This window comes from Manis pentadactyla, chromosome 3, assembly GCF_030020395.1.
Source record: "Manis pentadactyla isolate mManPen7 chromosome 3, mManPen7.hap1, whole genome shotgun sequence".
Classification (NCBI taxonomy): Eukaryota; Metazoa; Chordata; class Mammalia; order Pholidota; family Manidae; genus Manis; species Manis pentadactyla.
Genome location: NC_080021.1, coordinates 147,694,058 through 147,708,054, shown reverse-complemented (window position 1 = coordinate 147,708,054; position 13,997 = coordinate 147,694,058). Strand labels below are relative to the sequence as shown.

At 37.7% G+C, this 13,997-nt stretch overlaps 1 protein-coding gene across 6 annotated transcripts in view; it reads left to right on the top strand.

The window, feature by feature from the left end:
- PCSK5 (proprotein convertase subtilisin/kexin type 5) overlaps positions 1-13,997 on the top strand; it is a 452,855-nt gene that overhangs the window by 282,710 nt on the left and 156,148 nt on the right. For all 6 annotated transcript variants that reach the window (XM_057498570.1, XM_036893448.2, XM_036893449.2 and 3 more), the window contains exons 19-20: positions 342-471; positions 886-1,001. In XM_057498570.1, coding sequence (XP_057354553.1) covers positions 342-471; positions 886-1,001 — 246 coding nt within the window. The remainder of the gene's footprint in view (positions 1-341; positions 472-885; positions 1,002-13,997) is intronic.

Here is a 13,997-nt window from a genome sequence, read left to right as displayed (position 1 = left end):
TGACATGTTTAAAATAAATGGCTAGAGAAGCACGTCTCTTCTGATAATCATTCATGTTTTCTCATCCAAAGTCAGTCGCAGCATCCTGTCTTCATTGAGAAACTTAAATATCCCAGTGATACCTCCTTTTCTTTCCAAAGAGCTTTTGATATGTTTTGACAAATGGGCTCAATTTAAAACAGGAGCATTTTTTGCAAAGATAAGAAAAAGCACAAATATTAAACTATAGCTCTTAAAATTATAAAGGATCAATGCCATTTTCAAAAACTATGCAAGAAGCAGCCCACTGTGCAACCACTTCTGAGGTTATGTTTGTTTCCTATGTGTGTCTTGCTTTTAAGGGGCAGGTGCTGACGGGTGTATTAACTGCACAGAGGGCTACTTCATGGAGGATGGGAGGTGCGTGCAGAGCTGTAGTATCAGCTATTACTTCGACCACTCTTCAGAAAATGGATACAAATCCTGCAAAAAGTAAGTGCATCTGCCCCTTAAGCCCCTGACATTTGGTCACTGGGTTCCTTATTTGACTGCCTTCATAAAAAATGTGGGATTATTAACAGTAAAGGTTAAAACCCTTACGTATGGATACTGCCCTATAGCTTTAACCCAACTTATGTTGGATATTATTTTTTTGCCTCAGGAGCATTTTAAAACCTTTAGAATAATAATTTGTGTTTCCAGTACATGCTGTCTCCCCTTTAAAATCACACTGTGTACCTGCTAAGTTTTCTTTAATGTTGTCAAACCTAGCAATTATTTTAAGAAAAACTTTTGTATCATCTTCAAAAGGAAATTAAGTTTAAGACATTATTATGCTGTTGAGAATAAATACATCTTTTCCTGTGCCTGCTATATGAAAAGATAAATTGTATATTTCCCCCATAGATGTGATTCCAGTTGTCTGACATGCAATGGTCCAGGGTTCAAGAACTGTACGAGCTGCCCCAGTGGGTATCTCTTAGACTTAGGAATGTGTCAAATGGGAGCCATCTGCAAGGATGGTGAGTATGGCTGCTCATTTCGATCTTCTAAGTAAAACGTGATCTCTGTACATTAAGTTTTAATCTATTTCTACTTAAAAAGGAAACTATCTAGCATGCATGAGGACATGCCCAATATCATTCATCTTGAACTTAAAACCCACTGAGAGCATGATTTTTCATTTTGGGGTTGTTTCTTTTAATTGCAAGAAAAAATAAATCACCTGTAGTCCCACTGGCCAAAATGGCACTAGTTAATTTTTTGCACAAGTAAACATTGTGTTTTAAAACTTCAGAATTTTAGATTCACAGCAAAAATGAGAAAGTACAGTTACCACAGATCCCATGACCACCACTAACACATACGACCTTGTCCTACACTGTTATTGGCATCCCACACCAGAGTGGTATATTTGTTAGAATCGATGAACCTACACTGACAAATCACAATCACCTGAAGTCTATACATTAGGATTCACTCTTGGCATTGTACGTTCTTTAGGTTTGGACAAATGTATAATGACATGTATCTACCACTGTAATATCATTCAGAGTAGTGTCGCTGCTCTAGAAATCTTCTGTGCTCTGCCTCCTTCCCTCTTATCCCTGGTAACCACTAATTTTTAACTGTCTCCATAGATTTGTCTTTTCCAGAATGTCAAATAGTCAGGATGGTCATACAATACATAGACTTTTCCAGTTAGTTTCTTACATATTTCTTTCCACTCTTTTACCATATATACATTATTACCAGATTTCTAAAATAAGATATACATAGAGTTTTGAATCCTGCTTTTCCTATTAAGCATTAAACAAACATCCTGTGTTTTTACAAAGTCTTCAGAACCTTCATCTTTAATAACAGCATTAAATTATCATATGGGAATACCACCATTTATTGCCACTCCACTTTTATGTGAATTATTTTGATTTATAAATATAATCAAACGGTATCTGAATCTTTAAGTCTTTGAGGCAAGGAATTAATGATAGAACCAAGTACAGAATGCAAGACTTCTAAATGTTGGTCCATTTTTCTTTTCTTTGCACCACTGGTTCTCAACCAAAATGCCAGGACACTACACCTTCCCTAGAGATTCATACTGAATTGGTCTTGGGGTACAGTCTGAGCATAGATATTTTTACAAGTATACAAGTGTTTCTAGTGTACAGCCAGGTTTGGGGATCTCCTGACTACTCCATTCCCCCTTACAATTTGGCAAATGCCAAGTTATCTAATTTTTCTAGCCTCATTTTCCACATCTATAAAACTAAATTATTCTAACTCCAAAAATTTTTAATCTTTGACTCTCAATATAATTCATGCCTAAGTTTTATTTAGACATGCATCTCAATGATGCAGAGAGAAATTGTTTTGGACCATTGTTGTTCTAGACATCCTTAGATTATTATGTAAATAGAAAAAAAAGTATATAGTTTATCCTGACAAGACCATTTCTACAGGTTTATTCTTTATCTTCCTTTGAATTGAATCCTCTTCTGAAAATTTCACAAGAGACACAATGGTGCTGGGATTCTGAGAATGTGGATCTAGTAGAATGCTATCATTCATATCTGGGCTGCCGACCTTGGGCAGGTTATGGATTTCTCTGGTCCTCTCTTCCCTCATGTGTAAAAAAGAGGAGAATAGTATTGACCTCATGGTTATTCTGCAGCTTCCTATTAGGAATCTCAAAAAGAACTAGGCAGAAGGAGGACAGGAAGATGGCAGAATAAGAGGTCACTGTGATAACCTCCTCCCACAGACACATTAAGGAAGCAACTACGTCTAATACAGCTCACTTTGAAAACAACATGAACACTGCAGAACAGACCTTCCAAAACTGGCAAAAAAGAGATGACCACACTGAGATGGGTAAAAGTTCAGATCTGTAATTGATTGATGGGGATACAAGGCCTTCTCTAATCCCAACACACAGGCAGGAGGGAGAGAAGAACAGAGTGAGGAGGAGAAAAATGCTCAGAAATCTGGCACATCAGATCCTGTGTACCTTCTCAGGGAAGATGAGTTCCAGTGTCCTATTGGGCTTTCAAAATCCCAAGATTCAACACAAAGGCAGCAATTTGGAAGATGTGCTAGCTTTGGGAAGTATTCCAGAAAGTGGTGGGGGGCTGAGGGTTTGAGGGAACTCTCTGTGATGAAGAAAGGGCTGGCAGATGTCACTTTTCCAGCCCAAAAGGCCAAATGCTTGTGGCAGCCAGCTCTGAAACCCTCCACCTACCCACTTGCCCCCCCCAGTAGTAGTTGGTCAGTGCAAACATCCAGGCAGAGGGTGGCCCCATCCACAGTGCATCACAGACAAGCCAGGCATTGCACTCTGAGGCACAGAAGTTGAGTTTGGCCAGTGCAGGTAGCCAGACAGAGGGCATACCCCACCCACAGTAGTCATACCTCAGCCACAAAAGTGACCACCATTCAAGCACCTGGCTCTGGTGAGCAAGGGATTTTGCTCTTCTGGGCACCACAGAATGTGTATGACACAAAACTACTACTTTCAAGAACAGAAGGCTTAGCTGATCTATATCATACAAAGGAAGAAACACAGAGACCCAGACAAAATGAGGAGACAGAAGACTATGTTCCAAATGAAAAAAAAAAAACAAGACAAACACCAGAAAAAAATGAAATAGAGCAATCTACCTGATAAAGAAGTCAAAGTAATGGTCATAAAGATGTTCACTGAAATGGAATAAAGATTAGATGATTTCAGGGAGGACTTAAAGAGATAGAAAATATAACAAAGAACCAGGTAGAGCTGAAAAATGCAATAACCAAAATGAAAAATACAATAGAGAGAATGACTAAACTAGAGGATACAGAATAGATCAGTGAACTAGAAGACAGGTGGAAAGTAACCAAGCAGAACAAAAGGAAGAAAAGATTTCTAAAAATGAGAAGATGCTAAGAAAACTCTGCAACAACTCCAAACAAAACAATATTTGCACTATAGGGATCCAAGGAGAAAATGAGAGAGAAATGGGTAAAAAGTCTATTTGAAGAAATAATAGCAGAAAACTTCCCTGTCCTAGGAAAGGAAATAGATATCCAAGTTCTAGAAGGACAGAGAGCCCTTAACAAGAAGAACCAAAGGAGGAGGGGAGAAAAGATGGTGGCATGATAAGTGCGGCAGAAATCTCCTCCCAAAACCTATATACTTGAAAATACAGCAAATACAACTATTCCTAAAAGAGTGACCAGAAGTAACAGTACACCAGTCTACATCTGGGAGAAGTCAACATCTCATGGAAAAGGATAAGATAAAAAGCCACAACCTGGTGGGACCCAACCATTCCCCCACCGCAGCTCACCAGTGGGAGGAAAAGAATCAGAGCAGGGAGGGAGTGGAAGCACAGGATTGCTAAATACCCAGCCCTAGAAATCTACCCCAGGAGCACAGACCCACATTGCATGGTGCTCTGGAGATTAGAGGGGCTGAAAACCAAAGTCAGAGACAAAGACTGCTAACAGGATCCCAAAAACAGCTGCCCTGGGACAAAAGAAAAGCAGCCACTTTAAGGGACCTCTAAACAGTCAGAGGGCTGCTAAAGAGGCAAGGGTTTATGAGAAGGGACAGGCGGACAAAGTCATCCTGGCACACTCAGCCCAGCAGGCTGGGAACTTTCAGGAAATTCAGGCAGCCTATCCATCTGGTTGGCAATGCAGCCCCAAGGCCCCACACCGCAAGAAGCAGCCTGCTGCTCCTTCCTCCCTGCCAGGAACTGCATGCAAACCAGCTGTCCCCACCATTGCTGTGGACCAGCCAGAGAGCAGCCCTGCCTACAGGAACTACACAGCTTAATACAGAGGCTTCTCCCTGTGTGCGACTAACCGGCCCACATCCAGAGGCTGCTCCATGCACACAATTGACCAGCACAGACAGCAGAGATGGGCACCAGAAGCTACAAAGAGGCTTTGTTATTGCGGCGGAACCCATGCCGCTCACTTGCAACCCCTGCCATTGCCCTAGGCCATCACGAGGGCAACCTCGCCCACTGAAATTTAGGGGATTAACCCAGAGGCCACTCCCTGCATGCAGTTAACCAGCGGAGATAGCAGAGACAGGCATGGTGATCAGCAAGCAAGAAGGGACTTTGTCCTCCCAGCTGACACTCATGCCACTTGCTGGCGACCACTCCCATCACTCCAGGACTATGAAAAGGCAGAAGAACCTTGTTCAATCCAAAATCCCTCAAACACCAAAAAGAGGGCTCAGTGAGACTGAAATCACCAATCTTCCTGGAAAATAATTCAAAATAAAAGTTATAAGCATGAAAATGGAGCTATAGAAAAATATTCAAGAAGCTAAGGGATGAATTCAGGAGGGAGATAACTGAAATGAAACATGGAGGGATTTAAAAGCAGATTAGGTGAGGTAGAGGAGACAGGGAATGTAATTGAAAACAGAACACGAATACAGAGAAGCTGAGGCACAGAGAGAAAAAAGGATCTCTAGGAATGAAAGAATATTAAGAGAACTGTGTGAACAGTCAAAACAGAATTCACATTATATGGGTACCTGAAGAAGAAGACAGAGAAAAAGGGAGAGAAAGTGTCTTTGAGGAGTTAATTGCTGAAAACTTCCCCTCAAGCCATGGAGGTACATAGATTTCCCAACATGAGGGACTCAAGGAAGACAACATCAAGAAAAATAATGATTAAAATGGCAAAGATCAAGGACAAATAGAGAGTATTAAAAGCAGCCAGAGAGAGAAAAAAGATCACCTACAAAAGAAAACCCATCAGGCTATCAGACTTTTCAGCAGAAACATTACAGGCCAGAAGGGAATGGCACAATATAGTCAATGCAATGAAACAGAAGGTCCTGGAACTAAGAATACCCCACCCAGTAATATTATCATTTAAATTTGAAGGAGGAATTAAACAATTCCCAGATAAGCAAAAGTTGAGGGAATTTACCTCCCACAAACCATCTCTACAGTGTATTTTAAATGAACTGCTCTAGATAGAAGTGTGCATAAGATTAAATAGCTGTCACCAGAGAAAATAAAACCACAGCAAAGGAATTAGAATAACTAAATACTAACCAAATACAAAATTAAATCAGCTACCCACAAAGTCATTCAAGGGATACATAAAGAGTACAGAATATGACACCTAACATATAAAGATTGGAAGAGCAAGAAAAAGAAAGGAGGAGAAAAAAGAATCATCAGACTGTGTTTATAATAGCATAATAAGCAAACTAAGGTAGACTGCTAGATAATAAAGAAGCTGCCCTTGAAACTTTGGTAACCACAAATCCAAAGCCTGAAATGGCAATAAGTCCATATCTATCAATAATCACCCTAAATGTAAATGGACTGAATGCACCAATCAAAAGACATAGAGTTACAGAATGGACAAAAAAACAAGACCCATCTCTGTGCTGCCTACAAGAGACTTCAAACCCAAAGACATACACAGACTAAAAGTGAAGGGATGGAAAAAGATATTTCATGCAAACAATAGGGAGAAAAAAAGCAGGTATTGCAGTACTTGTATCAGACAAAATAGACTTCAAAACAAAGTAACAATAGACAAAGGACATTACATAATGACAAAGGGGTCAGCCCAACAAGAGGATATAACCATTATAAATATCTATGCACCCAACACAGGAGCACCTACATATGTGAAACAAATACTGACAATTAAAGGGGGAAATAGAATGCAATGCATTCATTTCAGACTTCAACACTTCACCCACTCCAAAGGACAGATCAACCAGACAAAATAAGGAGACAGAGGCACTGAATAACACATTAGAACATATGGACCTAACAGACATCTATAGAATACTCCACCCAAAAGCAGCAGGATACACATTCATCTCAAGTGCACATGGAACATTTTCCAGAATAGACCACATACTAGGCCACAAAAGTAGCCTCAGAAAATTCAAAAATATTGAAATTGAATCAACCAACCTCTCAGATCACAAAGGTATGAAACTAGAAATAAATTGTACAAAGAAAACAAAAAGGCTGACAAACACATGAAGGCTTAACAACATGCTCCTAAATAATCAATGGATCACTGACCAAATTAAAAAAGAGATCAAGCAATATATGAAGACAAATGAAAACAGCACAATGCCCCAACTTCTGTGGGATGCAGTGAAGGCAGTTCTAAGAGGAAAGTATATAGCAATCCAGGCCTATTTAAAGAAGGAAGAACAATCCCAAATGAACAGTGTAAATTCACAATTCTTGAAACTGGATAAAGAAGAACAAATGGGGCCCAAATTTAGTAGAAGGAGGGACATAATAAAGATGTGAGAAGAATAAAACAACAGAAAAAATTAATGAAACCAAGAGCTGGTTCTTTGATAAAATGAACACAATAGATAAACCCCTAGCCAGACTTACCAAGAAAAATCAAATCTACACACATTAACAGAATCAGAAACAAGAAATGAAAAATCACTATGGACACCAAAGATACACAAAGAATTATTAGAGAATACTATGAAAAACTATATGCTAACAAACAGGACAACCCAGAAGAAATGGACAACTTTCTAGAAAAATACAACCTTCCAAGACTGAGCAAGAAAGAAACAAAAAATCTGAACAGACCAATTACCAGCAATGACATTGATTCAGTAATCACAAAACTACCCAAGAACAAAACTCGCAGGTCAGATAGATTCACCACTGAATTTTATCAGACATATAAAGAAGACATTATACCCATTCTCCTAAAAGTTTTCCAAAAATAGAAGAGGAGGAATACTTCCAAACTCATTCTATGCAGCCAGCATTACTCTAATACCAAAACCAGGCAAAGACACCACACACAAAAAAAAACTATAGACCAATATCCCTGATGAACATAGATGCAAAAATACTCAACAAAATATTAGTAAACCGAATTCAAAAATACATCAAGAGTATCATACATCAAGATTAATTGGGATTCATCCCAGGGATGCAAGAATGGTACAACATCCGAAAATCTATCAACATCATTCACTATATCAATAAAAAGTACAAAAATCACATGATCATCTCCATAGATGCTGAAAAAGAATTTGACAAAATTCAACACCCACTCATGATAACAACTTTCAACAAAATGGGTACAGAGGGCAAGTACCTCAACATAATAAAGGCCAAAAGGCCATATATGAGAAACCACAGCCATCATCAGACTTAACAGTGAGAAGCTGAAAGCTTTTCCTTTAAGATCAAGAACAACAGAAGGATACCCACTCTCTCCACTTTTATTCAACATAGTTCTGGAGGTCCTAGCCACAGCAATCAGACAACACAAAGAAATAAAAGGCATCTAGATTGGTAAGAAAGAAGTTAAACTGTCCCCATTTGCAGATGACATGATATTGTGTATAAAAAAAATCCTAAAGACTCCACTCCAAAACTACTAGAAATAATATCAGAATTCAGCAAAGTTGCAGGATACAATATTAATACACAGAAATCTGTTGCATTCATATACACTAATGATGAACTAGCAGACAGAGAAATCAGGAAAGCAATTTCATTCACAATTGCATCAAAAAGAATAAAATACCTAGGAATAAACCTAGCCAAGGAAGTAAAAGACCTATCCCCTGGAAACTACAAGACACTCTTGAGAAAAATTAAAAGAGGACACTAATAAATGGAAATTCATCCCATGCTCTTAGGTAGGAAGAATTAATATTGTCAAAATGGCCATCCTGCCTAAAGCAATCTACAGGTTCAATGCAATTCCTATCAAAATACCAACAGCATTCTTCAACGAACTGGAACAAATAGTTCTAAAATTCATATGGAACTACAAAATACCCCAAATAGCCAAAGCAATTCTGAGAAGAATAAAGCAGGGAGAATTATGCTTCCCAAGTTCAAGCTCTACTACAAAGCCACAGTAATCAAGACAATCTGGTACTAGTAGAAGAACAGACCCATAGACCAATGGAACAGAATAGAGAGTCCAGATATTAACCCAAGCATATATGATCAATTAATATATAATAAATGAGCCAAGGATATACAATGGGGAAATGACAGCCTCTTCAACAACTGGTGTTGGCAAAACTGAACAGCCACATGTAAGAGAATTAAACTGGATTGCTAACCCCATACACAAAAGTAAACACGAAATGAATCGAACACCTGAATGTAAGTTATGAAACCATAAAACTCTTGTAAAAAAACACAGGCAAAACTCTCTTGAATATAAACATGAGCAACTTTTTCATGAACATATCTCCCCAGGCAATGGAAACAAAAGCAAAAATGAACAAGTGGGAGTATATCAAACTAAAAACCTTCTGTACAGCAAAGGATACCATCAATAGAACAAAAAGGCATCCTACAGTATGGGAGAATATATTCATAAATGATATATCCAATAAGGGGTTGACATCCAAAATACATAAAGAGCTCATGCACCTCAACAAACAAAAAGCAAATAATCCAATTTAAAAATGGGCAGAGGATCTGAACAGACACTTCTCCAAAGAAGAAATTCAGATAGCCAACAGGCACATGAAAAGATGCTCTGCATCGCTAATCATCAGAGAAATGCAAATTAAAACTGCAATGAGATATCACCTCACACCAGTTATGATGGCCAACATCCAAAAGACAAACAACAACAAATGATGGTGAGGATGTGGATAAAGGAGCACCCTCCTGCACTGCTGTTGGGAATGTAAATTAGTTCAACCATTGTGGAAAGCAGTATGGAGGTTCCTCACAAAACTCAAAATAAAAATACCATTTGACCCAGGAATTCCACTCCTAGGTATTTACCCTAAGCATACAGGATCCAAGATTCAAAAAGACATATGCACCTGTATGTTTATCACAGCACTGTTTACAATAGCCAAGATGTGGAAGCAACCTAAGTGTCCATCAGTAGATGAATGGATAGAGAAGAGGTGGTACATATACACCATGGAATATTATTCAACCATAAGAAGAAAACAAGTCCTACCATTGCAACAACATGGATGGATCTAGAGGATATTAATGCTCAGTGAAATATGCTGGGCAGAGAAAGACAAGTACCAAATGATTTCACTCATCTATGGAGTATAACAACAAATCAAAAACTGAAGGAACAAAACAGCAGCAGACTCACAGAACCCAAAAATCGACTAACAGTTACCAAATGGAAAGGGACTGGGGAGGGTGGATGGGAAGGGAGGGATAAAGAGAATAAGGGGCATTGCGAATAGCACACATAATGTAGGGGAGGGGCACAGGGAAGGCAGTATAGCACAGAGAAGACAAGTAGTGACTCTATAGCATCTTACTATGCTGATGGACAGTGACTGTAATGGGGTATGTGTTGGGGACTTGATAATGGGGGGAATCTAGTAACCACAATGTTGCTCATGTGATTGTATATCAATGATACATTAAGAAAAAAATTTTTTTTAAAAAGATGAACCCAACAAGGACAATGCCAAGACACACAGTAAATTAAAAGGGCAAAGATTGAGGAGAAAGAGAGAATCTTAAAAGCACCAAGAGAAATGCAGTTACCTACAAGGAAACCCCATAAAGCCAGAAGCAGATTTTTCAGCAAAAACTTTACAGGCCAGAAGGGAGTGTCATAAAAATCTTCAAAATGCTAACAGGCAAAGCTCTACAACAAAGAATACTCTACCAAGCAAGATTATCTTTCAGAATTGAAGAAAATATTAAAAGTTTACTTACAAGTATGAGTTCAAAACATAAAAGTAGTAACACACTCCACGTGGAGTGTGTTACTACTTTTATGTTTTGAACTCATACTTGTAAGTCAGTATGGCAACTGCCCAAAAGACAATCTACATCTAATGAGTAGATCATCCAGATAGGAAATCAGTAAGGAAACAGTGGTGTTGAATAACACATTAGACCATATAGACTTAACAGCTGTATAAAGAACATTCCACCCAAAATCAACAGAATACACCTGCTTCTCAAGTACACATGGAATGTTCTCTAGGATAGATCACACATTAGGGCACAAAACAAGTCTCAATAAATTTAAGATTTAAATTTTATCAGTCATCTTTCTGGAACACAACAGTATAAAACTAGAAGTCAATTACAAGAAAAACTGGAAAAAACAAACATGTGGAGACTAAACAACATGCATCTGAATAATCAGTGAACAAATCAAAGAGGAAATCAAACAATACAGAGACACAAGTGAAAACAGAAGCACAGTGGTTCAAAATATGTGGGATGCAGCAAAAGCAGTTCTAAGAGGGAAATTCATATTGCAATCTCAGACAGTCTAACCTTACACCTAAAGGACCTAGAAAAAGAATCAACAAAACCTAAAGTTAGTAGAAAAAGGGACACAATAAGGATAAGAGCAGAAATAAATAAAAGAGACTATGAAAACAATAGGAAAAAATCAATGATATCAAGAAAAAAGAGAAAGGACACAAAATCAGAAATGAAAAATTTACAGCTGACACTACAAATACAAAGAATTATTAAAGAATTCTATGAAAATTATATACCAATAAATTAGACAACCTAGAAGAAATGGACAAATTCCTAGAAAAGAGTAATCTTCCAAGACTGACTCCAGAAGAAACAGACCATTTTCAAAAACCTGAACAGACCAATTACCAGTAACAAAATTGAATTGGCAATCAAAAAACTCCCAACAAACAAAAGTGCAAAACCAGATGACCTTACATGTGATTTTTACTAAACACTTATAGAAGAGCTAATACCTATCTTCTTAAAGTATTCCAAATAATAGAAGAGGAAGGAGTAATTACAAATTCATTCTACAAGGCCACCATTCTCTAATACCAAAGCCAGACAAAGATGCTATAAAAATAAAAGTACAGACCATTATCCCTGACAAGTATAGATGCAAAAATTCTCAACAAAATATTAGCAAACTGAATTCAAACCTACATCAAAAGGATCATTCATCATGCCCAAGTGGGATTTATTCCAGGAATGCAAGGATGGTTCAATATCTGCAAATCAGTCAATGTGATACACCATATTTAAAAGGAAGACTAAAAACCCAGAGGATCCTCTCAATAGGTGCTGAAAAAGCATTTGACAAAATTCATCCATTCATGATAAAATAAATTCTCAACAAAATGGGTATAGAGGGAACACACCTCAACATAATAAAGGCCATATACAACAAACCCACAGCTAACAATACTAAATGGTGAAAAGCTGAAAACTGCCACTATTTGCAGATGACATGATACTATATATAGAAAGCCTTAAAGATTCCACCCAAAAACTATTGGAATAAATGAGTTCAGTAAGGTTGCAGGATACAAAATCAATATACAGAACTTTTTTTGCATTTCTGTGTACTAATAACAAACTAGCAGAAAGAGAAATCAAGAAAGGCATTTCATTCACAACCTCATCAAAAAGAATAAAATACCTAGTAATAAATTTAACAAAGGAGGTAAAAGACATGTATTCTGAAAACTAGAAGATATTGATGAAAGAAATTCAAGAAGACACAAATGAATGGAAAGATCTCCATGTTCATGGATAGGAAGAACTAATATTGTCAAAATGGGCATTCTGCCCAAAGAAATCTACAGATTCAATGAATCCCTATCAAAATACCAGTGGCATTTTTCACTGAACTAGAGCAAATAGTACTAAAACTTGTGTGGAATCACAAAAGATCCTGAGTAGCCAAAGTAATCCTGAGAAAGAACAACAAAGCTGAACATGTCATGCTCCCTGATTTCAAGGTATATGACAAATCTACAGTGATTAAAACAGTATGGTGCTGACACAAGAATAGAGACATGGCTTATGGGAACAGAATAGAGAACCTAGAAATAAACCCAAGCATGTATGGTCATTTAATCTACAACAAAGGAGGCAAGAATATACAAGGGAGAAAAGACAGTCTCTTCCATAAATGGTGCTGGGTAAACTAGATAGCTATATGTAAGAGAATGATACTGTATCACTGTCTTACACCATACACAAAAATAAACTCAAAATGGATTAAAGACCTATGTGTAAGACATGAACTGTAAAACTCTTAGAAGAAATCACAGGCAAAAATCAAGCATGTGCAATTTTTTTTCTGGGCAAGGAAAACAAAAGTGAAAATAAATAACTGGGGCTACATCAAACTAAAAAGCTTTTGTGCAGCAAAGGACACCATCAACAAAGCAAAAAGACAACCTAGAGTATGGGAGAATATATCTGGTAAGAGGCTAATACACAAAATATACAACTAAATACCAAAAAATCAAATGGCCCAATTAAAAAATGGACAGAGTATCTGAATAGACGTTTTTCTAAAGAAGAAATACAGAAGGCCAACAGGCACATGAAAAGACACTTAGCAGCACTAATCCTCAGGGAAATGCAAATTAAAATCACAATGTGGTATTACCTTACACCAGTCAGTATGGCAACTGCCCAAAAGACAAGAAATAACAAGTGTTGATGAGGATATGGAAGCAAGGGAACCCTCCTACATGGTTGGTGGGCACGTAAATTGGTACAGCCACTGTGGAAAGCAGTATGGAGGTTCCTCAAAGAACTAAAAATAGAAATACCATATGACCCAGCATTCTACTTCCGGGAATTTAAACAAAGAGAACAAAATCCCAGATTTGAAAAGATACATGCACCCCTATATTTATTGCCACATTATTTACAATAGCCAAGATACAGAAGCAACTGAAGTATCCATCAATAAATGAATGGGTAAAGAAGATGTTGTACATATACGCCATGGAATACTAGTCATAAAAGGAATGAAATCTTGCCATTTGTAATAACATGGATGGATCTACAGAGTATACTGCCAGGTGAAATAAGCCAGACAGAAAAAAACAAATACTGCATGATTTTACCTATATGTGAAATCTAGAAAAGCAAAAACAAATGAACAGAGCAGAAATAGACTCAGACTCAGAGAAGAGATTAGTGATTGCCAGAGGGGAGTGGTGTGGGAGAGTGGGTGAAATAGGTGAAGGGGATAAAAAGGCACAAAATCCCAGTTATAATATAAATGAGTTACAC